This window comes from Geotrypetes seraphini, chromosome 8, assembly GCF_902459505.1.
Source record: "Geotrypetes seraphini chromosome 8, aGeoSer1.1, whole genome shotgun sequence".
NCBI lineage: Eukaryota > Metazoa > Chordata > Amphibia > Gymnophiona > Dermophiidae > Geotrypetes > Geotrypetes seraphini.
Genome location: NC_047091.1, coordinates 124,812,153 through 124,839,939, shown reverse-complemented (window position 1 = coordinate 124,839,939; position 27,787 = coordinate 124,812,153). Strand labels below are relative to the sequence as shown.

The 27,787-nt window shown below is 48.2% G+C and overlaps 1 protein-coding gene across 4 annotated transcripts in view; it reads left to right on the top strand.

The window, feature by feature from the left end:
• The window catches only part of LOC117364690, a 195,761-nt gene that overhangs the window by 39,390 nt on the left and 128,584 nt on the right, over positions 1-27,787 (top strand). For 3 of the 4 annotated variants that reach the window (XM_033954170.1, XM_033954172.1, XM_033954169.1), the window contains 2 exons: positions 2,184-2,273; positions 13,876-14,046. In XM_033954170.1, coding sequence (XP_033810061.1) covers positions 2,184-2,273; positions 13,876-14,046 — 261 coding nt within the window. The remainder of the gene's footprint in view (positions 1-2,183; positions 2,274-13,875; positions 14,047-27,787) is intronic. The other variant, XM_033954171.1, reaches the window with a different exon arrangement.

The window sequence follows — 27,787 nt, the reverse complement described above, 5'->3', positions numbered from 1 at the left end:
CGTGCAATTCTGGAAGCCACATTACCGCAAAGACGTGCAGAGGGTTGAGTCGGTCCAAAGGATGGCCACCAGAATGGTCTCAGGGCTTAAAGGTCTCTCGTACGAAGCAAGACTAAACAATTTGCAGCTCTACACTATCGAGGAACGCAGGGAGAGGGGAGACATGATTGAGACGTTTAAATACGTCACTGGACGTATAGAAGTGGAAGATAACATTTTCCTTCTCAGAGGCCCCTCAACCACAAGGGGGCACCCGCTCAAACTCAAGGGCGGGAAATTTCACGGCGACACCAGGAAGTATTTCTTCACGGAGCGAGTGATTGATCAATGGAACAAGCTTCCAGTACAGGTAATCGAGGCCAGCAGCGTGCCAGATTTTAAGAATAAATGGGACGCCCATGTGGGATCACTACATGGGTCAGGGCAAAACATTGGCTAATCTCAAGGGGAGGGTCTATAGAGTGGGCAGACTTGATGGGCCTTGGCCCTTTTCTGCCGTCATCTTTCTATGTTTCTAAAGGTTAAAACATCAGCAGAGGACAGTGTCATGCTGCTACTTGTGACCCTGGGCAAGTCGCTTAATCCTCCATAGCCCCAGGTACATTAGATAGATTGTGAGCCCACCGGGACAGATAGGGAAAATACTTGAGTACCTGATTGTAAAACCGCTTAGATAACCTTGATAGGCGGTATATAAAATCCTACTTGAAACTTGAAGGTGCAAAGAGAAAGTGAAAGTAACAGTAAGCTTTCAGGGGGATATTCTACAAATGGCGCCTAAACTTAGGTGCCGGTAGGACGCCTACTGTTGCCTACAATCGGGATGCACTTTGCAGAATCAGGGCCAATGTGCAAAAGACTTGATAGCCCCCATCTTGCTGTTGTTACCGCTGCCTGCATCTTAGTATTGGTGATTTCTTTATTAAGTTGCTAAGGGAGTAGAAATATGTACACTAAGGTCCCCTAAGATTGCTTGTTATATGTTAGGCTATGATAATATTTAGATTTTATTATTATTGTTTTGTATTATTTGTAATGCTGTTTTTGGTAGGTTCCCCTCCAAGGATCTAGTAGATAGTATTTCCAGGAGCTAATTGCTTGCTAATAGAAATGCACTACTTTTATAGCTTTCTAATTGGTTCAAGAGCTTACAAATCAGAGATCAAATCAAGGGTAGGTGGGAGTTGGGGTGAAAGGGAGGGAATTAAAGTCTAAACTTAGGCTTCCTGTGCCTATTAGCTGTGTTTAATACTGATACTCTAGCAATTTTAAAATAGCCCCTTTAAGTACTAGCCTATGACCTGTAACAGACTTCCTATGCTAAGAAAAATCTATCCCTTAAACTCCCTTGCTAAGTAAACAGAGTACTTAAAATAAAATAAAGTCCCTGAGTTTACCTATTTTACTTTAAGGGCTCCTTTTACTAAGGTACACTAGCGTTTTTAGCGCACGCAGGAAATTACTGCGCACTACGCTTCTAGAACTAATGCCAGCTCAATGTCGGCGTTAAGGTCTAGCACGCGGCAATGTAGCGCGCGCTATTCTGTGCGTTAAAGCCCTAACGCGGCTTAGCAAAAGGAGCCCTAAGTCTCTCTTTCCCCATGTTTGCAAGCAATTTCCCAGCAAAGCCTTACCAGTGAAGATCACTCTGTCTCTAGAAGTCCTCTCACAGCACCTCTTCTGTAATATATCCTGCTGTCCATGGAAAATGTGAATGGAAATATTGAGGGTTGTGCCAGGGCAGGAATAGAACTAGAAATTCTCATGATATCACCAATATTCAGCACCAGTACCCGAATGACTACCAGGGCAAGTTAGGGCAGCAATCCAGTTGTCCTAACTTGTCTGGATAGATTTCCAGGTACTGGTGCTGAATATCAGCAGTACATACACATATTGACTGGTGCTGAATATTCCAGTATAGATTTTAAAACTGTAGCAGGTATTAAAATGCAATGCTGACCACATGTTTAAATATCAGGGGAGGGGTTTGTAATTTTGTTTGATTGATTGTTTATACTGTTCCTTGCTTAGAATCTTAGATAGGCAAGATATAATTATAATAAATGAAAATTAACAGTTTAAAACTGGTTGATAAGACAAATTCTGGGGGAAACTGATAGTCACCTGGTATTGGGTTTGATTTTCCCATATATGATTTTCTGTTTGTAAATTAAACACAGGTTTGGGAAGGCTCTCTTGTGTATTTTGACTGATGTAAATGCTGCTTCTGATGTACGTGCCTGGAGTTACAATAAGCCTGACTGGAACAGGTAGGGTCTCTCTTCACTAGCTGAATTTGTACTTTTGCTTCCTTTAAGGGCTTTGTGCTGTCTTTGAGCTGGACAGTGAATTATGAGATGTCACTAGTAAACAATAGAGCTTAAAAAATTTCCAAGAAAGACCATCCTAAGCTTTGGTTTTATAAGATACAGTAATGCTAAAAGTATATAATATCTAAGATCATCTTCAATTAATTTGATATATGAGTTAAGACCTTTAAGATAGCCTTCATCGCAGGACAATATCACTGCTGTGCCACTTCCAAGTTTACTAAGCTTTCTGGCATTACATGCGGACCCACTTTATAAAAGTGAGTGAGCGGTGGGTCTGCATGTAACGCCAGAAATCTTGGTAAACTTGGAAGTGGCACAGCAGTGATATTGTCCCCTGATGAAGGGTGATCGATAGCTGAAACACTCTAAAGGAAGTTCATAGCCCTCCAATGTTGGTTCTGGCTGAAAAGCTACTAAGATAAGTGTTGCTGTTCTTCTTCAAAGTGTATTGATGAATTGAACATAAGAAATGCCTGCACCGGATCAGACCATGGGTCCATCTAGTCCGGCGATCCGCACATGCAGAGGCCTAGCCAGGTCTACCCTGGCGAATACCTTAGTTACTCAATGTGTCTTTCAAGAAGATATGCATCCAACTTGCCCTTAAATCCTGGAAGGGTGGTTTCCTCCACAACCTCTTCTGGAAGAGCATTCCAGGCATTCACCACTCGCTGTGTGAAGCAGAACTTTCTGACATTTGTCCTGGCCCTGTCTCCCCACAGCTTCAGTCCATGACCTCTTGTCCGAGTCACCTTCGACAATGTGAATAAAGGTGTTTCCAGTTCTATTTTGTCGAATCCTTTCAGTATTTTAAAAGTCTCGATCAGATCCCCTCGCAGCCTCCTCTTCTCGAGGGTGAAAAGTCCCAGTTTTCTGAGGCGATCTTTGTAGCTCAAATTCTCCATACCTTTTACTAGCTTCGTCGCTCGCCTCTGCACCCTCTCCAGTAGTATTATATCCTTCTTTAGATAGGGAGACCAATGTTGGATACAGTATTCCAAGTGTGGTCTCACCATCACTCTGTATAACGGCATTATTACATCCTCAGATCTACTCATGATACACTTCTTTATCATGCTCAACATCCTGTTTACTTTTTTTGCCGCTGCTGCGCATTGAGCCGACGGCTTCAGGGTCCTGTCTATCATTACCCCCAAGTCCCTTTCTTGTTCGCTTTTGCCCAAAGTTGCATCAAATAAAGTATACTGGTGCTCCTTGTTTTTCCTGCCCAGGAGCATCACTTTGCATTTTTATACGTTAAACTTAATTTGCCACTTCTCTGCCCATTTCTCTAGTTGTCTCAAATCTTTCTGGAGTTCCTCGCAGTCCATCTGTGATCTGATTGCCCGACTTAGTTTTGTGTCATCAGCAAACCTGATGATTTCACTTGTTGTTTCTTCTTCCAGGTCATTTATGAAAATATTGAACAAGATGGGCCCAAGAACCGAGCCCTGAGGCACTCCACTACTTACTTTCTCCCAGTCCGAGAACTTTCCATTTACGCTCACCCTCTGTCTTCTCTCTTCCAGCCATTTTCCTATCCATCTTAGTATGTCACCTTCTATTCCATGACTTTGAAGTTTTATGAGAAGTCGCTCAAGTGGAACTTTGTCAAAAGCCTTCTGGAAGTCCAAGTATATTATATCCACCGGTTCTCCGCTATCAATATGTTTGTTCACCGTCTCAAAAAACTGAAGTAAATTCGTCAAACATGACTGAACATGACTGCCCCTTCCTGAAACCATGTTGACTAGCTCTCATTAGGTCATGGGTATCCATATGTTGGACTATGCTATCCTTGATCAATGCTTCAACCATCTTCCCAGGGACTGATGTGAGACTCACAGGTCTGTAGTTTCCTGGTTCGCCTCTTGATCCTTTTTAGAAGATTGGGATGACGTTTGCTATCCTCCAGTCTTCTGGTATCTTTCCGGTTCTAATTGCAGTAATTCTCCGATTTCTACCTTTAGCTCCTTTAATACTCTCGGGTGAATTCCATCCGGGCCAGGGGATTTGTCGCTTTTTAGTTTGTCGATCTGATAGTAAATCTGGTCCAGATCACATTTACTGTGTTGAGGCTCTCCTCTATTACTCCCTTGAATGCTTTCACTGGCTCGGGTACTGATGTGGTGTCTTCATTGGTGAAGACTGACGCAAAGAAGGAATTTAATCTGTCTGCAATCTGTTTGTCCTTTTTGATGTATCCTTTTCTTCCTTGATCGTCAAGAGGGCCCACTGCCTCCTTGGCTGGTTTCTTCCCTTTTACGTATCTAAAGAAAGGTTTGAAGTTTTGGGCCTCATAGAAACATAGAAAATGACGGCAGAAAAGGGCCACGGCCCATCTAGTCTGCCCACACTAATGGCCCACCCCCTAACTACCTCCATGAAGAGATCCCACATGCAAATCCCATCTTTTCTTAAAATCTGGCACGCTGCTGGCCTCAATTACCTGTTGTGGAAGATTATTCCAGCGGTCAACCACCCTTTCGGTGAAGAAATAATTTCTGGTGTTGCCATGAAATTTCCCACCCCTGATTTTCAACGAATGCCCTCTTGTTGCCGTGGGTCCTTTAAGGAAAAAGAGATCCTCTTCCATCTCGATACGGCCCGTGACATATTTGAATGTCTCGATCATGTCTTCCCTCTCTCTGCATTCCTCGAGTGAGTACAGCTGCAACTTACCCAGTCGTTCCTCATATGGGAGATCCTTGAGACCTGAGACCATCCTGGTGGCCATTCGCTGAACCGACTCAACTCTCCGCACATCTTTTTGATAATGCGGCCTCCAGAATTGTACACAGTATTCCAGATGGGGTCTTACCATGGATCTGTACAACGGCATTATGACCTCGGGCTTATGGCTAACGAAACTTCTACGGATACAGCCCATGATTTGTCTAGCCCTAGATGAAGCTTTCTCCACTTGATTGGCAGTCTTCATATCTTCGCTAATAATCACCCCCAAGTCACGTTCTGCTACAGTCCTTGCTAGGATCTCACCATTTAGGGTGTAAGTCCTGCATGGATTTTTGCCGCCAAGGTGCATGACCTTGCATTTTTTGGCATTGAAACTTAGTTGCCAAGTCTTTGACCAATGCTCCAGCAGGAGTAGGTCCTGCGTCATACTGTCGGGCATTGAGCTTTTGTCGGGCACTGTGCTTTCATCTGTTGTGCGGTTGCCTACTATGTTGCATAGTTTGGCATCATCGGCGAATAATGTAATTTTACCTTGAAGCCCCTCAGCCAAGTCTCTTACGAAGATGTTAAATAGGATTGGGCCCAAGACCGAGCCCTGCGGCACTCCACTGATCACCTCCGTCGTATCAGAGAAGGTACCGTTTACCACTACTCTCTGAAGTCTACTTCTAAGCCAGTCCCTAACCCATGCTGTTAATGTTTCACCCAGTCCCATCAAACCCATCTTGCTCAATAACCTGCGGTGTGGGATGCTATCAAATGCTTTGCTGAAGTCCAAGTACACGACGTCCAGGGACTCCCCTATATCCAGCTTTCTTGTTACCCAGTCAAAGAAGCTGATCAGATTTGATTGGCAGGACCTTCCCTTCGTAAAACCATGTTGATGGGGATCTCATAGATTCTCCTCGTTCAGGATCGTATCCAATTGGCGTTTGATTAGTGTTTCCATAAGTTTACTCACTATCGATGTGAGACTCACCGGTCTATAATTCTCAGCCTCTGTCCTGCATCCCTTTTTGTGGAGTGGAATGACGTTAGCCATTTTCCAATCCAATGGGACTCATCCTGTACTTAGGGAAAGATTGAAGAGCGCGGATAATGGTTCCGCCAGGACGTCACTCAACTCCCTGAGCACCCTGGGATGTAGTTTGTCCGGTCCCATAGCTTTGTTCACCTTGAGTCTTGATAGCTCCTCGTAGATACTGCTGGGCGTAAACTCGAAATTTCGAAATGGGTCTTCCGAGTTTTCCCTCGTCGGCAGCTGAGGGCCGGATCCCGGCGCCTCGCAAGTGATGACCGAGTAGAAGTATTCATTTAAAAATTTGGCTTTGTCGGAGTCCGATTCTGCATAGTTCCCATCGGGTTTCCTAAGGCATACTATCCCATCTGTGTTCCTTTTTCTGTCACTAATATACCGGAAAAAGGATTTATCGCCCTTCTTGATGTTCTTTGCAAGGTTCTCCTCCATTCGGAGTTTGACCTCCCTGACTGCCGTTTTGACCGCTTTTGACTTGGCCAGATAGTCTTCCATGGATTCTCGCTTCCCTGATAGTTTGTAGAGGATGAACGCTCTTTTCTTCTTTTTTATGAGGTCTGAGATCTCCTCAGAGAACCACTGCGGTCTATTGTTTACTTACTGATTTGACGTAGTGGTTGGTTGCTTCGTGTAAGGTTGATTTCAGAGTTGACCACATTACTCTTACATTATCTGTTTCAGCATGGTTTTGCATGGCCCGATGGACGAAATCTCCCATGCTTTCGAAGTTTGTGCCCTTAAAGTTGAGGACCTTGGTTGATGTGTTTGACTTAGTGAACCCTTTCCTGAGGTTGAACCATATCATGTTGTGGTCACTGGAGGCCAACGTATCGCCTACCGAGACCTCTGTGACACTTTCTCCGTTGGTGAATATCAGGTCCAGCATCGCCTGGTCCCTAGTGGGCTCTAATACCATTTGTCTGAGTCTCACTCCCTTTATAGAGGTTAATAGCTTCCTGCTGCTGCTGGTCATAGCGGAAAGTGTGTTCCAATCCACATCAGGCATATTGAAGTCTCCTAACAATACTGTGTCTCCACGCAAAGTGATATTCTCAATGTCTTTGACTAATTCTATATCCATGTCCTCCTGTTGTCTTGGAGGTCTGTATACTATACCAAGATACAGGCATTTGTCCTTCCCCCTAGCCAAATTTACCCAGAGGGATTCCCCGGTGTACTTGACATCTGCGATTTTGGTAACTTTGATGTCCTCTTTAGTGTATAGTGCTACCCCTCCTCCCATTTTGCCTTCTCTGTCCCGCCGAAGTAAGTTGTATCCCGGTATAGCCATATCCCACCCATGGGAGTCCGTGAACCAAGTCTCGGATATCGCCACCACATCTAGGTTGGCGTTCCTCATTTCTGTCTCTAATTCCAGAATCTTATTGCCCAAACTGTGGGCATTAACACACATAGCCCTCCATACCTTATGCTTGCTATGTCTCTGTGTAGATATTCCTGCTTGAGCTAATTGGACTCCTATAATACTGTTTGCAATGTGTGTACTTACCTCTGACTCAGAAATGCAGTGTGTACTTACCTCGGACTCAGAAATGGATTTACAACTTACCTCGCCAAGTTGGTTACTTGTGCCAGCACGTGAGTGGGTACTCTCCCCCAACTTACCTAGTTTAAAGCCCTACGAAGTAGGCGGGCTAGTCGGTGTCCAAAGATGTTCTTTCCCCTTCTGGTCAGGTGAAGTCCGTCAGGTCCCTGTAGTCCTTGCAGAGCCTCTCCATGGTTCAGGAATCCAAAGTTCATCTCCCTGCACCATCCGTGCAGCCAGTTGTTTGTCCTCTGGATACGATCCTCCCTGGCTTTCCCCATGCCTCTCACTGGGAGAGGCGCTATCCTTTCCTCATAGTTCCTTTTGGCTTCACTCACTCCTTGTGACACTTCCTCTGGTCGACCTTGTGGCTATTCCAAGCCTCGATTGTTTTCTTGCGTTTCCATATTTTAAATGAGCTCTTTTTTTTCCCTTATTGCATCTTTTACCTCTTTGGTTATCCAAGATGGTTCTCCTTTGCCTTTATGTTTCCTTCCCTTGGCTATCTGCGGAATGTATAAATTCTGAGCTTCGGTGATAGTATTTTTTAGTAAGGACCATGCCTGCTCTATCGTTTCTATTTCAGCTATCCTTTTCTTGAGACGTTTTCTTACCATGTCCCTCATGTTGTCGTATCTTCCTTTTTTGAAGTTAAAAGCTGTGGATTGTGTCTTGATTTGTTTTCCTTTCCCAATGTCCAGTTTAAAGTTGATCATGCTGTGGTCACTCGTCCCCAGTGGGACCTTGACTACTACATCTCTTGTCTGCCCAGTTATGCCTTTCAGAATCAAGTCCAATGTGGCGTTCCCTCTTGTTGGCTCCCCTACCATTTGCTCAAGGAAGCAGTCTCCTATCATTTCCAGGAACTTTGTTTCTTTGCCGCAGCTTGTGGTTTCTAGGTTCCAGTCTATCCCCGGGAAGTTGAAGTCTCCCATGATCGTTACATTGCCTGTCCTACATCCTTGCCTTATTTCTTCTGTCATTTCTACGTCTGTTTCCTCCGTCTGTCCTGGGGGTCTATAGTAGAGGCCAATTTTTGTGTCCACTCCGTTCTGTCTGGGAATCCTTACCCAGAGTGACTCTAGTTTCTCTTTCCCCTCTGTGTTCTCTTCCCTGATCGCTACTACTCCTTATTGGGCGCAATGCCTCCCCCTTTCTGCCCAATTCTGTCTCTTCTAAATAGCTTGTATCCCTGCAGTACCGTGTCCCTTTCATTTTCGTCGTTCCACCATGTTTCTGTGATGCCAATAATATCTATTTTATCGTGTCTTGCTAGTGCCTCTAACTCCCCCATTTTGTTTCCCAGGCTTCTGACATTCATATACATACATTTAAGCTCTCTTTGTGCTCATCTTGGGTTTTCTGGGCTTTGCAGTCCTTGTTGTGTCTTTCACAGTATCTATTTGCGCTCATTTTGTGTCTCCTTCATTTGCTTCAAGCTCTTCCCCCTTATCTGGGCAGATGTCTGCAGGGCCCTCACTTGGACCATCTGTGCCATCGACTGATTGTCGACTGCCGGCTCTCCCCTGTTCTTCAGTTTAAAGCCTTTTCAATGGCCTTCTTCATGTTTCCAGCCAGTATTCTCACTCCTTCCTTGGTGAGATGTAGTCCGTCCTTCCAATAGTACCTGCTTCTTCCCCAGAATGCCGTCCAGTTGCGCACAAAGTCGAAGCCCTCTTCTTTGCACCATCGTCTCATCCAGGCGTTGATTGCTAGAAGTTCATCTTGCCTTTTTGCATCTGCTCTCGGTACTGGTAGGATCTCAGAGAAGGCCACTTTCACCTCCCTGACCTTCAGTTTTCTTCCCAGTGAGCGGAGCTGGTCTTTCATTTGTTCTCTGTCATTCTTCCTTCCGCTCACATCGTTGGTTCCCACATGGATAATTACAGCAGTATCCTTTCCTCCTGCGCTGTCTATGACCCTGGTGATCCTGCTGGCCACATCATTTACTCTCGCTCTGGGCAAGCAGAGACCAGTCTGTCTTCTCTCTCTCCTGCGGTATGGCTGTCCACATTGCGTATGATGGAATCTCCAATGATGATCCCGACCTTCTCTATTCGTGGGTTTCTTGGGGGTCGTAAGTCTACATCCATGGTGAAGGTTCCATCTGCTATCTTCCGTGTCACAACCTCATGCAGACTCTCAGTTCCGCTGGGTGGGTGGTCGCCCTCAACCTCCACATCCGTCTCTTCATCCTCTGTAGTGGTGCCTTCTTCCATCTCGCCAAGGCCTTCTTCCTGGGTTGTTCGGGTACAGTTCTCCAACCCTGGGACCTCCACATGTTGATGGTGGGCTTCCTCAATGAATCTCTCAAGTTCTTCGATCCCTTCGCTGGCATGGATTCCATAAGCAACTTCTCCTGTTTGCTGAGTTCTTCTTTAAAGGTGAGGAGTTCTTCTAGTTCTTTCACTGTTCCCTCCAACAGTCGGACTTGCTGTTTCAGGCAGTCCAACTCCTTACATCGACTGCAAATGTATGCCCTAATCCCCTAGTGGAGGTAGTCATACATGTAGCATCCGGTGCAGAAGACTGGAAAGACCATCTTTTGGCTTCCGTGGTTGATCATTCCTTGCTTCCTTTCTGGATTGTCTGGGCTTATGTGAGCCTTTTCTCTCTGTCGGCTGTATGTGGGCTGACTTCTTGTCTGCTGTCTCCCTGTAAGGTGTTGGTCTGCTGGTGTGTGGTGAGTGCTTGTTCTAAGTGTGTGTTCTGGGTGTGTGTGTGCAAGAAGTGGTCCCTGTAGGTAAAAAAGGCCTGTAACTTACTCTTTGGGTCTCTCTTTTGGCTCCTAGCCTCCTGACTCCTTCGCAACGGCTCCTTCGCGAAGGCGCTCTTTGCTAAGGCGAGCGCCTTTGCCGCTCGCCTTCGCCGCGTGCCAAACGGCTGCGCGCCGTTGGCTCCCCCCTTTTAAGGGGGGAGTCCGGGCTAGGTTGCTCTGACATGGTGGGGGTGAGCGGAGCTACCTCTCGCTGCTGCCCCTTGCTTCCTGATCCCTTGCTGACTCTCCTCTGCCTCCCCTTCGCCTCCTCTCCGCTCCTCTCACAGCACTCTGGCTCCTAAGCTGCTCCCCTGCTCACAGCGCTATGGCTCCTAAGCTGCTCCCCTGCTTCTGCTTGGCTCAGGACCAAGCGCTGCTAGCTCACCTCCTTTTAAGGGGGGAGTCCGGGCTAGGTTGCTCTGACGTGGTGGGGGTGGGCGGAGCTACCTCTCGCTGCTGCCCCTTGCTTCCTAATCCCTTGCTGACTCTCCTCTGCCTCCCCTTCGCCTCCTCTCCACTCCTCTCACAGCGCTATGGCTCCTAAGCTGCTCCCCTGCTCACAGTGCTCTGGCTCCTAAGCTGTTCCCCTGCTTCAGCTTCAGCTTCTGCTAGGCTTGATTTTAGGTTTTGATACAATCATTAAAACAAAAGAAAAAATCAAACCCTCAGTTAGTTTTCATATTAAATAAAAGTAAAATAAAATTTGAGGTACTGGTTAGGAAGGAGGTTTTGAAGTAAATGATTACATCACATGCATTCAGGATGAAGACTTGAAATAACATCTATGTTCTAAGAGGTCTCTTTACTGAGAACAGTGCATTTTTATGATACTTCAACCTCCCATTATAGTTGTTTTGGGGTGAGTTTGTTGTTAAAATAGGGTATCATTTGAATGATAAAAATAGTGGGTCAGCAGAAGTGTTATATTAAATCATAAAATGAAAGTTGGACACTGATGTGTAAAAAATTCTCCAAAGTAAACATTGTATAAATTATCCTAAATACCCCTTTTTTTGATCAATGATATTCGTTTGTGGGTTGGATAACTTATAAGGTGATCCGTCTGTGTTTTCTAAATAACTAAATACTCTGGCACAGTGGGGATCTTTACATACTTATTAGGTTTGAGCTGGTTCTAAGGGGTCATATATCTTTCATTGCGCAGGGTGTGGGAGGGGGAAGAAGGAATTCATCTTGTATTCCTAGAGGCTTGGCTTTCATGATGGGATTGGGTAGGGGATGGGGTAGAGAGACATGAGAGACTTGAAGGAAGGGGAAGGGCAGGTTAATGCTAAAGTGGATAGGAAATGCTGGGGAGGGAGGGATGGGGAGGAGTGGGGGTGATGAATGTGTGACGCTTGAGAGTGATGGTGAGGTATTAGTAAGCATGACTGGTATGACTCGAGATGAGCATTAGGCCCATACGATTTCTTACTTTAAATGTGAAGGGTCTTAAGCTCCCTTGTAAATGCCAACTACTTTTCAAAGAGGCAGATTGTCTTAAAGTGGGCATTGGTTTTATCCATGGTTGCCATGAACATTTGTTTTCTCATAAGAAACACCCCCATGTGTATTTGACATCTAACAGAAAGGGTAATAAAACAAATGGGGTGGGTATCTTTTTTGAACAATCACTCCAGCCTAAGGTGCAGGAGGCCATCAGGGACATACTTATTTGTTAAATATTTGAGTAACTAATTTTTCATTCAATTGTATAGCCTACTTTTTGTAAACTGAATAGAACTTCATGGTCCTGCGGTATATAAGCTGATTGTTATGAACATAAGAATTGCTGCTGCTGGGTCAGACCAGTGGTCCATCGTGCCCAGCAGTCAAAAACCATTGCCCTAACTGAGACTAGCCTTACCTGCGTACGTTCTGGTTCAGCAGGAACCTTCATTATCTTGAATGTTTCGAACATGTCCCCTCTCAGTCTCCTCTTTTCAAGGGAGAAGAAGCCCAGTTTCTCTAATCTATCACTGTACGGCAACTCCTCCAGCCCTTTAACCATTTTAGTTGCTCTTCTTTGGACCCTTTCGAGTAGTACCGTGTCCTTCTTCATGTACGGCGACTAGTGCTGGACGCAGTTCTCTAGGTGAGGGCGCACCATGGCCTGGTACAGCAGCATGATAACCTTCTCCGATCTGTTTGTGATCCCCTTCTTTATCATTCCTAGCATTCTGTTCACCCTTATCGCCGTGCATTGCGTGGACGGCTTCATCAACTTGTCAACCAGTACTCCCAATTCTCTTTCCTGGGGGGTCTCTCCGAGTACCACATCAGACATCCTGTATTTGTGTATAAGATTTTTGTTACCAACATACATCACCTTACACTTATCCACGTTAAACCTCATTTGCCATGTTGCGGCCCATTTCTCGAGCGTGTTTATGTCACATTGCAGGTCTTCGTAGTCCTTTTGCGTCTTCACTACTCTGAATAGCTTCACATCATCTGCAAATTTAATCACCTTGCTCGTCGTACCAATTTCCAGTTCGTTTATAAATATGTTGAAGAACACGGTCCAAGCACTGAACCCTGCGGCACTCCACTCGTGACGCTTTTCCAGTCCAAGTATTGTCCATTTACTCCCACTCTCTGTTTCCTATCCACCAACCAGTTTTTAATCCACATGAGTATTTCACCCTTGATTCCATGGCTAGCAATTTTTCGAAGTAGTCATTCATGCAGGACCTTGTCAAATGCCTTCTGAAAATGCAGATATACAATGTCGACCGGCTTGCCCTTGTCTATCTGCCTGTTTACTCCCTCGAAGAAGTGCAGCAAATTCGTCAAACAAGATCTTCCCTTGCTGAAGCTGTGCTGGCTGGTCCTCATTAGATTGTATCCGTCAAGGTGATAAATGATGCGGTCCTTTATCAGCACCTCTACCATCTTTTCCGGTACTGAGGTCAGACTCTGTAGTTTCCCGGATCTCCCCTTGAACCTTTCTTGAAGATTGGCGTAACATTCGCCACTTTCCAGTCTTCTGGAATCCTTCCTGATTTGATCGATAGATTGGCTATTATTTGAAGCAGTTCAGCTATAGCCCCCTTTTTTTAGGAATTGAGAATACTGTTACAATTACATATGGAGCAGCAGTCTCAAACTCAAACCCTTTGCAGGGCCACATTTTGGATTTGTAGGTACTTGGAGGGCCGCAGAAAAAATAATTAATGTCTTATTAAAGAAATGACAACTTTGCATGAGGTAAAACTCGTTATACTTTATAAATCTTTCCTTAATTGCTTTTGATAATTTCAGCTATACACAGCTGAAAGCAGTGCAGCATGCAGAAAGTGAAGTTTAGATAGTTTTTCACTTTCTGCATGTTGCACAGCTTTCAGCTGTGTATAGCTGAAATTATCAGAAGCAATTAAGGAAAGATTTATATACTAGAAAGAGTATTTACCTCAAGCAAAATTGTGATTTAGATTCTAATCTAAAGTATCAACTGCAAGAGACAAGATTTTGGTGTAGTCCTCTATGCTTTTTTTTGTAGAAGGGAGAATCAATATCTGACTTGTGCCTGGAAAACTTGTGCCTTAAGTGTCTGGTGGTCGCGACCGCAACCGCCTTCAGCTCTCACCTCCTCCAGCATCGGACACCGATTGTCCTCTCCAGTCCACTTCACAATTGCAGGAAAGTGCTTGCGTGAGGTTACAGCAGTGAGGTGAGCAACATTCCAGAACAATGGTAACATACCAAGGGCCTCAAAATAGTATCTGGTGGGCCGCATGTGGCCCCCGGGCCATGAGTTTGAGACCACTGATATAGAGGGTCATTTAATAATGGGGGGAGACTTCAATTTGATGATGAATCCTTCTTTGGATAATTCAGCTAATGTAACTAAATATAGTAAACCTGACAGGAAGAGCTTACAGACTTTATATAGGGACAGTGATTTGGTGGACCCCTAGCGACACTTAAACCCAACAGTCAGGGACTATATATTTTATTCAAGTATGCACGGTACTTACTCCAGAATAGATAGCTGGGGGGGGGTGTCCCCTGTGAGATGTTGCTGCAAGTATGTGCTGTAAATATAGAGCCCAGAGGTTGGTCAGATCTCTCTCCGGTATGGCTGGACATAGATACTAGGCAGAGGCCATATGGCCAGAGATTCTGGAGATTGAATGACAACATTCTCTTAGACCCTAGAAATGTGCAGCAGCTGGTATCCAATTTGAAGGATTATATTCAGCAGATGTTATACCTATTACATTCTGGGAAGGATTGAAAGTGGTGATGAGGGGGAAGATTATATCCCTGATGGTCTATAGGAGAAGGGAACATCAACAGAAGCAGGAAGCTTTGCACCAACAGTTGATGCATCTGGAAAGCCAACATAAATAAGGGTTTGGGGGATGGGGACAAGATTCTTTGCCAATTGGAGCAGACACAGTGGGGGGGAGTTACAGGAGCTAGAACTAGAAGCCATTCATGTACGCCTGCAGAAGATGCACCAGAGGTTCATTAAGCAGGGAAATAGAGTAGGTCGACTTTTAGCGCATAAGCTGAAATGGAGACAGGTAAGGAATCATATTACCACTATTCTTGATTTGGACAGGGTTCAACACAGACAATTGGTGCATATTGGTAGTCATTACTCAGTACTATAAACAACTCTATACCCCACCATTGGAGCCTGCCGAGTCGAAGATGAAGGCTTATCTAGAATCGGTAGCTCTACCTCGACTTACGGAAGAGGAAGCATTATGGCTTTCTAGACCAATTGAGGAAACCGAAACATTGTGGGCCATTAAAAGTCTTTCTTTAGGAAAGGCCCCTGGCCTGAACGGTTATACCACTAAATTTTATAAGTGTTTTAGGGGCCTACTAGTAAAACCCCTCGCTGAGATATTTAACAGCCTCCAGGCAGGGAACAAGAGGCATTTGGCAAGGGGTCACATTACTACCTAAACCAGAAAAGGATCCGGAACAATGTAGATCTTACTGCCCTATTTCACTCTTAGACACAGATTACCGTATAAGCTTTTCACTGTACATGCCTTTTGCCTTGGTACTTTTGGTGTTTGCGCCTCAGGCGCACTTGTTGTATTTGATACCTTGTTGTTCCCTTCTCAATAAAAATGATTAAAAAAAAAAAAAAAAATAAGCTTTTCACAAAAAATAATAGCTAATCGGTTACAACAGTACATGAGCCATTTAGTGAGGGATGACCAGGCCGGCTTTATCCTTGGGCGCCAAATGTTTGATAACATACTGTGGATTTTACATGTAATTCATTCAGCTAAGCGACGGGAAGCCCCAGCTTTGATCTTGAGTATTGATGCTGACAAAGCCTTTGATAGGGCATTAGGGACCCTGAAGAAATTTGGGATCACAGGTCAATTTTTATACTAAGCCATTGGCATGTCTGCAAATTAATGGGCACTTTTGAATTGGCCCCTTAATTTTTGCCCTAATAATGGAGCCTTTAGCCCAACAAATCCGTGTGATTGAGGTAATCAAGGGCATAGTGAGTGGAGGGGTGGAGACAAAACTGTTACTCTTTGCGGATGATATTCTGTTTACAGTGGGGAAGCCTCAAGATTTTGACCATTCTATCGGCTTATGAGAAATTATCAGGATTTCAAATAAATTTGACCAAATCGATTATTCTGAATTTAAGTGAGCCCAGATGATAAGCTGTGGCTTCAAAGCCAATATCCATTTTGTTGGGCTATGGGTTAAAATTCAAACTACGGGGGGCGTGGCCGTGCTGAGAACAGGGAAGACGTATTTTCCTTGAGCTCCGCAGTCTTCCCTCTGCTTCAGCCTCTCTGCACTAAAATCTCACCCCAGCACCCCTTCTCAGTCTAGGAGGGCTTATGGACAGGTTTGTGCAGAAGGGTGGTGTGGAAATGGCAACTAAATCGGGTAAGAAGGAGCGAGGCAGCTTGAAACCGGGGCTTGGTGGTGACGGGAAAATGGCGGGTGCGGCCGATGCAGCTGATTCGGTGAGCGATGATATGATCGCTCATTTAACTGAGGCGGTGGTGGCTGCTCTGGGAACCCGATTGGATAAAGTGCATGATACTTTAGCGACGCTTACCACCACTGTAGCTGATTTCACCGCTCGAGTCACTGAAGTGGAACAACGAGTTAGCTCCGCGGAGGACTCCCTGGTCTCAGTGCAGGAGGAGCTACAGCGTCTGCAGTTCAAAGTGAACCACTGTGAGGAGAAAATGGAGGATCTGGAGAATCGCTCCAGAAGGAACAACTTGTGTTTAGTTGGCATACCCGAATCAGTACTGGATGCGGAGCTCCTCGCCACACTGGAAAAATGGCTGTCTTCTGAGCTGCTGGTTGCACATGGCCTGGGCCCCTTGGTTGGGCAGGAGGCAGGAGGGCTCCACCAGGCCTCGGGTGGTGATTATTCGCATCCTTAACTTTGCCATTAAAGACTTGCTGTTAAAGAACTACCGGCATAAACGAGATCTTCAGTTCCAGAATCGGCGTGTCCTGCTCTTCCAGGATTATTCGGCACAGGTGGCATCTCTCCGTCGGAGCTTCTCGTCTGTTTGTAAGCACCTCACGGAAAAAAAGTTGCGCTTCACACTGCAATTTCCTGCCAGGCTCCGGGTGCTTTACAATGGCCAGCCATTCTTGTTCGACACCAGCGCTGCAGCACGGGCTGAAGTGCTTTTATGGTTCCCTGATTTGGCGCCCAGCACCTGAAGAGTGGTGCTTCTTCCTTATGGCTTTCTGCATGCCTGAATGGGGGTCCCTGTGGAGAGTGGCTTACCCCTCTGCGGGGACATTTTGGATTTTATTTTATTGACTGCGTTGGATACAGCCCTTGTATGGGGGTTTTTCTTTGTTTTTCTATAGGTCATGTTATATTTGACTTTGCTTGGTGCTGTGTGTCAGTTTTATTCGTGGCCCCCCCCCCCCAATGTATGGTGGTAGGGGTTAAGTTAAAGGCGTACTGACCAACGCTGGTCCCAGATTCAGTTCCCTCACTGAAGTTTCACCAGGAAGTAGAATAATAGGCACAGCCAGAGGTGATTGCATAAAGAATATATTATAGAAATAGGCTTACAGAAAAGTAATATTTATAAGCATTACAATTAAGCATTACAATTAAGCAGAGATCATTACACTTAAGCAGAGAGCAAAGCAGTTTCCTGCCTTACAGAGTCCAGAAGAAAGCGTGAAGTTCTAGGGAAAGGCAGAGAGAGAGAAAGGGGGATGGGGTGATGTTTCGTGTTCCATAGATAAAGAGAAGGATAAACAGAGAGATAGAGAGAGCTCAAGAGAGAACCAGAGTGCCAAGCCAAGAGATAACTAGATAGAAAGAGAGAGATGTGTGTTGCAGAGAGGAGGCTTTTATACCTTGGAATCCCATTCTGAATCCCAGTATCTTTCTGCTCAGAATTTGTAAACTGAAACAATGGTCAATTTAATTGCTAAGGAGGGTGTGATACTTGCAAGCATGGTGATGGGATTAGTCTCTGGCTTCTTTGTCCCATTCAAGCAGGCCATTGTCCTAAGCACCCTCTTAATCAGACATTAACACCTTTTAGCTAGTCATGATTCAATCAGGGCAACTTAAAACATATCAGGGATACTTAAAACAGTTTCCCTGTCCTCAGGGTCTATCTGCATTCCCATGCCAGAGTCAGATTGATATAATTTCCCATAGGCCTTCGCTGACATAAGTAATGCCAACTGAAAATGCTGAATGGTAGCGACAGCTAGGCTGACACTGTGTATGCCTCTTGCCCGAATGTGCTAAGGCATACTTGGTTTATCTTTCTGCACACTTTGGCAGAGGGGTTGCTGTTGTTGATGTTCCAGCCCTTCTCTCTCTTTTTTCTTTTTTGTTTTCTTCTCTATAATGGGTGCGGGGCTGTTGTGTGGGAGGTTGGGGAGGGGGGGACTTGGGCCTTTTAGTGTCCCTTCTCTGGAGTGGTGGTCTTTGGGGTTTGGGGGGGCCTGGGAGGGGGGAGTTGGGGTTGGGGGGAGTGGGGAGGGGGATTGGATCTGTGTGGATGCTGGGAAGCTGAGTTTGTGTGTGTTCTGGATGTTTGGCTGCCGGGAGGAGGGCTGGGACTCTAGGCAGGAATTTTCCGTTTTTCTGCTGCGCTGGTATCTTTGGGTTCTTTCATTGGATGACTCCTAAGCGGGGTGTGCGCTGTGTGACGTGGAATGTGTCTGGTATTAATTCCCTGATTAAGAGAACCAAGATTTTACAACTTATCCCAGGACAAGCAGGCATGATATTCTCACATGTGGGTGACGTCATCTACGGAGCCCCAGCGCGGACAGCTTTTCAAGCAAACTTGCTAGAAGTTTCAAGTTTGCACACTGCACCACGCATGTGCATGCCTTCTCGCCCACTAGAGGGCGCATCCCACCTCGTGGTCCTCAGTTCAATTTTTTCCGCGGAGCCAGAAAGCCCTGTGGATCTGAGCTCCAGTTGTATTGCCTTCTAGCTGCCGCGTTTCGTTGTTCTTTTATTTGAATAAGTTCGCGGTGCTGCTTTCTTGTCTTTTCGTTTCTTTTCTTTTTCAAAAAAAAAAAAAAAAATATTTTATTTTTCGTTGGGCTCCGGGGGCTCCCGGAAGCCGTGGCCGCGGGACGTCGGTCGTTCCCGGCCTTCTTCTTCGTTGATGTCCCGTACTGTTACGGGATTTAAAAAGTGCAGCCGGTGTGAGAGGTTACTTTCCATCACTGACCCTCACCGGTGGTGCATTGTCTGTCTTGGACCGGATCATCCGACAGCGTCGTGTGATCGCTGTGCTACTTTCCAAAACAGAGCCCTCCGTCGCCGTAAGGCCAGAATGGCGGAATTGTTCGCCGTCGACACGCCACCTAAGGCCTCGACGTCGGCCTCGGCCTCGGCCCCGGCCTTGACCTCGGCCTCGGCGTCCTCGGTGGGCCTCGGCTTCGCCTCGGCCCTCGTCTTCTAAGGCGTCTACAGGGAAGCCGGCTTCGGGTAAGTCCTCTGTTCCATCCCCTTCAGCAAAGAAGCCATCTTCGACTCAGGCTAAGGCGGGTGGGTCGACCCCGGCCCCGCCTCGGACCTCGACTTCGCACACCCCGAGGGAATACTCGAGACCGAGGTCGCCCTCCAGGGAGTGTGCTCCGGACTCGGAACTCCCCACCTTCGTGGGGATTCCGGCCTTCCAGGAACTCCTTCGAGCCCTGATTTCATCGGAGCTGACGGGGGCCCTGGAAGTGTTGCAGCGGGCTGCGGTTCCGGCGGCCTCGACCTCGGCCGGGGCGCCTTCGGTCTCGGAGGCTCCGGCCTCGGCTCCCTCGACCTCGGGAGCCCCGGCCTCGGTGACCTCGGTCTCGGGTACTGTGGCCCCCTTAACCTCGGTCTCGGCCCCGCCCCTGACCTCGACCTCGGGGGGGCCGCCTGAGCGGAGTGTGAGGCCCAAGGAAAAGTTGCGCAGAGTGCGCCGTCTTTCCTCCTCTTCCTCGGGGTCTTCCCGGGACGCCTCGCCCTCGACGCGACCTCGGACGAGGCGTCGATCGAGGAAGTCTAAGCGGCCGCGAGGCTCACCTCGGCACGATCGTTCCTCGCCGCTCGGGGGCGAGGCGCTGCAGGTGTCGGAGTTGCGCCTCGACAACCCGAGGCTCCTCCGATCACCTCATGGGAAGTCTTCCCGTGTCGCCTCGCCGAGGAAGTGGGAGAGTGTCCCCCGGACCCCGGGGTCCTCACCCAAGGGTTCTGCGAGGCGGAGAATTTCTCCTTCCCCCTCGAGGGCCTTGGAGAGGGGGTCCTGGGACTCGGGGTCAGTTAGGGATCCTCATTATTCCCATGAGGCCTCTCCCCTCTCCTCGGTGGGGCGGTCGAGAACCCCGTCTCCCCCGGCCAGGCCGTCCTCATTTTCCTCCTTTGTTCAGGACATGGCCCGAGCCCTGGGGTTAGACCTGATGGTCGGTTCTCAATATTCCAAAGAATTTTTGGAGGAACAGGACCTTCCCACTCCTCCTAGAGAGGTGCCTAGGCTCCCCCTCAACAGAGTCCTTCTGCAGACCTGGTTGAAGAACTTGTCAAACCCTCTTACAGTCACGTCTGTGCCTTCAAAAATGGAAGCGAAATATAGGACGGTGCCCCCTAAAGGGTTCGAAAAGGCGCAGCTCTCCCACCAGTCTCTTCTGGTGGAGTCTGCCCTTAAGAAATCACAGCCCTCACGGGTTTCTGCGGCGGTTCCACCCGGCAGGGAGGGGCGGACCCTGGACAAGTTTGGCCGTCGCCTCTATTCAAATTCCCTGATGGCCACCAGGGTTCTAAATTATGCCTTCACCTTTTCCTCCTATTTGCGTGGCATGGTGAAGGACCTTCCTCAATATCGAGACTCGTTACCGGACTCCCAGAGAGCAGGATTCGATAAGTTTATGTCCAACCTGTCTCAATTGCGGTTGTACCTATTTCATGCGGTGTATGACGCATTTGAGCTGGTTTCGAGGGTGTCGGCCTTCGCAGTGGCCATGCGCCGCTTGGCCTGGCTTCGCACCCTCGACATGGACCCAAACCTGCAGGAACGTCTTGCAGATTTGCCTTGTGTGGGGTCCGAGTTATTTGACGAGTCCTTAGATGCGGCGACCAAGCGGTTGTCGGAGCAGGAGCGCTCGTTAGCATCCCTGGTCCGCCCCAAACCTAGGCCCCCGCCGCAGAAACCTTTCCGGCCTCCGCCGCGCCGATATCCTCAGAAGTCGACCCCGGCTTTCTCAAGGCCACCTCCGAGACGTCCGTCTCAGCGAGGCAGAGGGGGACAAACCCAAGCCCCGGCGCAGGGTCCTTCTAAGCCCGCGCCTTCCTTTTGACGGGCTGAGCGGACGGGGCGGGTTCCCCTCCGCGATATCACAGGAACCCCTTCCTATCGGGGGGCGTCTTCGGTTCTTCCGGGTGGCATGGACCGAGATAACCTCAGACGCTTGGGTGCTCCGGACCGTCTCCGAGGGCTACTCGCTCAACTTTGTATCCTCGCCACCGGACCATCCTCCAAATCTGGCCTCTTGCAACCGATCGCAGCTGCCGACCCTTCTGGCCGAGGCCAGGGCCCTATTGGTGCTTCGGGCGGTCGAACCGGTCCCCCAGGACCAGCGGGGTACGGGGTTTTACTCCCGTTACTTTTTGGTTCCAAAAAAGACCAGGGACCTGCGCCCCATACTGGACCTCAGGAAGCTCAACAAATTCCTGGTCCGGGAGAAGTTTCGAATGCTGTCTCTCCCGGTCTTATATCCTCTTTTGGAGGAGGGGGACTGGATGTGCTCCCTCGACTTGAAGGAAGCATACACCCATGTTCCGGTGCATCCCGCCTTCCGAAGATTTTTACGATTCCAGGTGGGGGATTTGCACCTACAGTACAGGGTCCTGCCCTTCGGCCTGGCTTCATCTCCACGAGTCTTCACGAAGTGCATGGTGGTGGTTGCGGCAGCCCTGAGGTCTCGTGGGCTTCATGTGTTCCCTTACCTGGACGATTGGCTTATCAAAGCCCCGACCAGGGAGGGGGTTATCTCAGCGACCCGACGGTCTATTGCCTTCCTGCAGAGCCTCGGGTTCGAGATAAACTTTCCAAAATCTCAGTTGTGCCCGGCTCAGTCTCTTCAATTTATAGGCGCGGTGCTGGACACGGTGCGCCTGCGCTCCTATCTCCCGCCCCAGCGGTTGGAAGCCTTGGTCCGGATGGGCCGTCAGGTTTCTCAACTATTGGTGGTGTCGGCCCACCGCATGATGATACTGCTCGGGCATATGGCGTCGACGGTCCACGTCGCTCCGTTTGCCAGGCTGCATCTGAGGATCCCACAATGGACCCTCGCTTCCCAGTGGCGTCAGGAGTGCGATCCAGTGTCTCGCCTCATTGCGGTGACTCCGCTTTTGCGGAAATCGCTGCGTTGGTGGACAAACTCTTCACATCTGTCCAAGGGTTTACTGTTTCTCACCCCTCCGTTTCGCAAGGTTCTGACCACAGACTCCTCGGAGTACGCGTGGGGAGCCCACATCGACGGTCTTCGCACGCAGGGCCTGTGGTCTGCCGAGGACCGTCGGTGTCACATCAACGTGCTAGAGCTTCGGGCCATCTTTCTAGCACTCCGAGCATTCGTTCACATAGTGCGGAATCAGGTTGTCCTCGTCCGCACGGACAATCAAGTGGCAATGTACTATGTGAACAAGCAGGGTGGAACGGGCTCTTGGCCCCTCTGCTCGGAGGCTCTTCGCCTTTGGGAGTGGGCGGTCTCCCGGAACATCTTCCTTCGGGCGGTCTACATCCAAGGAGAACTGAATTGTCTGGCAGACAAACTCAGTCGACTTCTGCAACCGCACGAGTGGACTCTACACTCAGCAGTTCTGCGCGAGGTTTTCGCTCGCTGGGGAACGCCGCAGGTGGATCTGTTTGCCTCGCCGGAGACCCACAAACTGCCCCTGTATTGTTCTCGGATGTACTCGCGGGACCGTCTGGAGGCCGATGCCTTTCTTCTCGATTGGGAGGGGAGGTTCCTGTATGCGTTCCCTCCTTTTCCTCTGATCATGCGAACGTTAGTACATCTGAAATCGTCCACGGCCACGATGATTCTCATTGCACCTCGGTGGCCGCGTCAGCACTGGTTCTCCCTACTGCTTCAGCTCAGTGTCAGGGAGCCTCTTCTTCTGCCTGTGTTTCCTTCTCTGCTGTCACAGAGTCAAGGATCCATGTTACATCCCAATCTGCAGTCATTACACCTGACAGCCTGGTTTCTTGCTCCCTAACTGCGCATGATCTGTCTCAATCGGTGAGGGAGGTATTGGAAGCCTCACGCAAGATTTCGACAAGGCTTTGTTATTCGCAGAAATGGACCAGGTTCTCTACCTGGTGTTCGTCTTTTCACCTGGATCCGGTGTCGGTTCCGGTGTCCTCGGTTTTGGACTATTTATTCCACCTGTCGCACTCTGGCCTGAAAACCACTTCGGTGCGTGTTCATCTTAGTGCTATTTCTGCCTTCCATCAACATCTGGATGGCCGCCCTCTGTCGCTCCATCCTTTGGTGACACGCTTCATGAAAGGGTTACTCAGGGTTTGTCCCCCTCTTAAGCCTCCTTCAGTCGTGTGGAATTTGAATGTGGTGTTGGCTCAACTGATGAAACCCCCTTTTGAGCCACTCAACAAGTCTCTCTTGAAATTTCTGACTTGGAAGGTGGTGTTTCTGATTGCCCTCACCTCCGCTAGGCGGATTGGCGAGTTGCAAGCCTTGGTTGCGGACCCTCCTTTCACTGTCTTCCATCATGACAAGGTGGTTCTCCGCACCCATCCTAAGTTTGTACCTAAAGTTGTTTCTGATTTCCACCTCAATCAGTCCATTGTCCTTCCTGTGTTCTTTCCTAAGCCCCACTCCCATCCTGGCGAGACGGCGCTTCACACACTTGACTGTAAGAGGGCGTTGGCATATTACCTTCAACGCACCAGGTCTCATCGGAAGGTTCCTCAATTGTTTTTGTCCTTCGATCCCAATCGATTAGGGCATCCAGTTTCCAAGCGCACTCTGTCTAACTGGTTGGCTGCTTGCATTTCCTTTTGCTATGCTCAGGCTGGCCTTCCGCCCCCGGGTCGAGTCACGGGGCATAAGGTCCGAGCGATGGCAGCTTCGATAGCTTTCCTCCGATCCACTCCTATGGAGGACATATGTAAAGCTGCCACTTGGTCTTCGGTTCATACGTTCACCTCTCATTACTGTCTGGACACTTTATCCAGGAGTGACGGCCGGTTTGGCCAGTCAGTTTTGCAAAATCTGTTTTCCTAAATTGCCATCCTCCCACCTGCCCTTTTTTGGTTGGCTTGGAGGTCACCCACATGTGAGAATATCATGCCTGCTTGTCCTGGGATAAAGCACAGTTACTTACCGTAACAGGTGTTATCCAGGGACAGCAGGCATATATTCTCACAACCCGCCCGCCTCCCCGGGGATGGCTTCTATGCTAGTTATGGAACTGAGGACCACGAGGTGGGATGCGCCCTCTAGTGGGCGAGAAGGCATGCACATGCGTGGTGCAGTGTGCAAACTTGAAACTTCTAGCAAGTTTGCTTGAAAAGCTGTCCGCGCTGGGGCTCCGTAGATGACGTCACCCACATGTGAGAATATATGCCTGCTGTCCCTGGATAACACCTGTTACGGTAAGTAACTGTGCTATTTGGCTCGACATCAGGCTGACATTGTGGGACTGCAGGAGTCTAAGCTTACTGAGAAGGAACATGGTAAGCTGTGACAGTCCTGGGTGGGTCAATGTTATTTTGCCTCTTCTCCAAAGGCTAAGGCAGGGATGACTTTGCTGATACATAAATCGCTGCCTTTTGTCATGTCCGGGGTAATTTCGGATCCGGAGGGTCACTATGTACTGGTTCAGGGCACCCTTTATCAGCAACCTGTCCTTTTGATGTCTGTGTATGCTCCTAACAGTGCTCAACGGTCATTTTATAAAAAGCTCTTGGGGGTCTTACTGTCCCTGCCCCAGATTCCTGTGGCCCACAAAATTTTCCTGGGGGACTTTAACTCTATTTTGGATCCTGTACTGGATTCCACCAGGGGGTCCGCCGGGTTCTCCCGGAGATCGGATAATGGGCTTAATGGCTGGATGAATGCTTTGGATCTGGTAGATGTTTGGAGAACACTCCATCCTGGAGAGCAGGATTTTACTCATACCTCTAGGGTGCATGATTCATCTTCTCGAATAGACTATATTTTTCTTTCACGTTCCTCCTTTTTTGCAGTTCATAGAGCTGAGATTGGAGCGTTGGTTCTCTCTGATCACACTCTGGTATGGATGGATGTCAGTCTCGCGGATGGACCCCCTGGTGGTGGTGGGCGCTGGCGTTTTCCGGTAGGGCTTTACTCTGACCCTGATTTCAAACCGTATATAGAGAAGCAGTGGCGGGATTATGTTGAGTTCAACGGGGTACATGCAGGTGATGGTGTTCTCTTTTGGGAGGCTGCCAAGGTGGTGATTCGTGGGGCTGTGTTGGCTTACAGTGCCCGCCGGAAGAAAATGATGGCGGCTAAGATTTTGGCTCTTGAACATAGAGTGCGGGAGAGTAGACTTTTGGTACTTCATTCCCCCACTGTGTCTCATAAGCATGCTTTTCAGGTAGCACAGTCAGCACTCCATGCCCTTTTACATGAACGAGCCCAAAAATCCCTCTTTTATTACAAATATAGGTTACACCGTTTTGGTAATCGACCTGGCAGAATGTTGGCCCAGCTGACCAGGGCGCGAAGGGGTTCCTCCTCCATCACCTCTCTTAGAGACACCGGGGGACGGCTGGTTACAGCTCAGTCCCATTTTGAAAAGCTTTTTGTCACCTTTTATAGCTCCCTTTACACAGCGGATGTGGTGGACCGGGACTCTCTGATTCAGGCATATCTAGACTCTCTGCCCTTGCCTCGGCTCTCGGATACCGATAGTGCGGGTCTGGCCTCTCCTATTACTAGGGAGGAGGTTTTGGGGGTTATTAAAAACTTACCTCTTTGTAAATCTCCAGGTCCGGATGGATTCAGTGGGGAATTCTATCGTCTTCTGCAGGGCTATGTGGCTGATCCCCTGAGACAGTTTTATGAGCAGGCGGTGGCTGGGGGTTCCTTTCCCCCTTGTTCGAATCAGGCGTTGATTACCGTACTGCCTAGACTGGGTAAGGACCCTCTTTTGGTAGAGTCTTATCGACCTATTTCACTTATCAACGTTGATCTTAAAATCTTAGCCCAGATCTTGGCTAACCGTCTGGCTCCGCTTGTTCCTTCTCTGGTGGGGGTAGATCAGGTGGGCTTTGTGAGAGGTCGTCAGGCGGGTCATAATGTCTGAAAGCTCTTGCTCGCTTTGGCTTATTGTGATTCTCGGAGGTTGCCTGCCTTGGCTATTAGCTTTGACTCCGAAAAGGCCTTTGATAGGGTTGAGTGGGCTTTTCTTTTCCCGTTGCTGCAACGATACGGGGTTGATGGGTTCTATATGAGGGCTCTCCGTGCCCTCTATTCTAATCCTGCGGCTGCTGTGCTGATCAATGGGGTTGCTTCTCCGGTTTTTTAATTGCAGCGGGGCACTCGGCAGGGATGCCCCCTGTCTCCTTTGCTTTATATATTATTTTTGGAGCCCTTATTACTCCGCATTCGTACCCATCCCTTGCTCACTGGAGTGGAGGTGGGAACTTCCTCTTTACGTTGTATGGCTTTTGCAGACGATATGGTTATTTTAACTGATCTGGCGCCAATCTTTCCGTCTTGTTGGAGTTGTTCCGGAAGTTTGGGGAGATTTCGGGTCTTAAACTCAATGTGTCCAAATCGGAAGCACTCCCTCTCCATTTAAACATATCTCATATGTGGTCCGATTTCCCCCTGAAGGAGGCCTCCCTGCAGGTGAAATATTTGGGGGTTCTGATACCTTCCTCCTTGGCGCGCCTCTATGAGCTTAATGTGCAGCCTTTGCTTCGGAGCTCTGTCGAGAGTCTACGCTTGTGGGGTGCTCTGCCGGTCTCCCTTGTGGGACGCATCTTTTTATACAATATGATGATCGTTCCTCGGTTGCTCTATTTGTTACAGACCTTACCGATTTGGCTCCACTGTAGGGATTTGGAGGAGCTCTATAGTGCCCTGAGGGTTTTTCTGTGGCGGGGACGGAGGCCTCGCTTGCCCCTGCGCGTTTTGATGCTACCGGAGGTGCAGGGGGGATTCGGTCTCTTAGATCTCCGCACATATAATTTGGCGTGTGGCCTGCGACAGGTTCGAGACTGGTGCCTGGAGAGCTCCTCTTTTCTGACCTTTTCGGTGGAGAGGGATTTTTTGTATCCTGTTTCTGGATTATTTTTGTTGCATGCACCCTCCGCTCAGTTGGATCCAGCTTTACGGAGGCATGTGGTTTGGTCTTATATGAGACTAGTTTGGCGGATGCTTTGTAAACAATTGGGTGTTAACTATCGTGGGGAACCTACAATTTAGTCCGGGAAGCGACAATCGAGTTTTCCAGCATTGGCATGCACATGGGGTTCGTAGGGTAGGGGATGCTCTTACTGAACAAGGGACTCTTCTTTCTTCAGCCGAGCTGGCGTCTTTATATGGACTAGACCGAGTGGATGCTTTTGGTTATTTGCAACTTCGACTTGGAGTGTTTGGTTGTTGGTTTTCCATATCTGTATTCTGTTCTTGGGCTGCCCTGATTGCTGTGGGGGAGGGAGGATGGGGATTATTCTAAACTCATGTATTGGGCTTATGCTGCCATTTTGACATCTGCTTCCTTTTGCCTTGTTCTTTTCTGATTGTATTTTGCCCCGACTGGGGTGGGTGGTGTGAATATGCGGATGTATTTTTGTTCTTTTCTGTTTTGTGTGCTGTTGCTTTTGCCCAATAAAGAAATATTAAACATAAAAAAAAAATTCAAACTACAGTGTTTAAACACCACTCCTACTAGTGGCAGAAGGCTTCAAACTGGGTGGGAT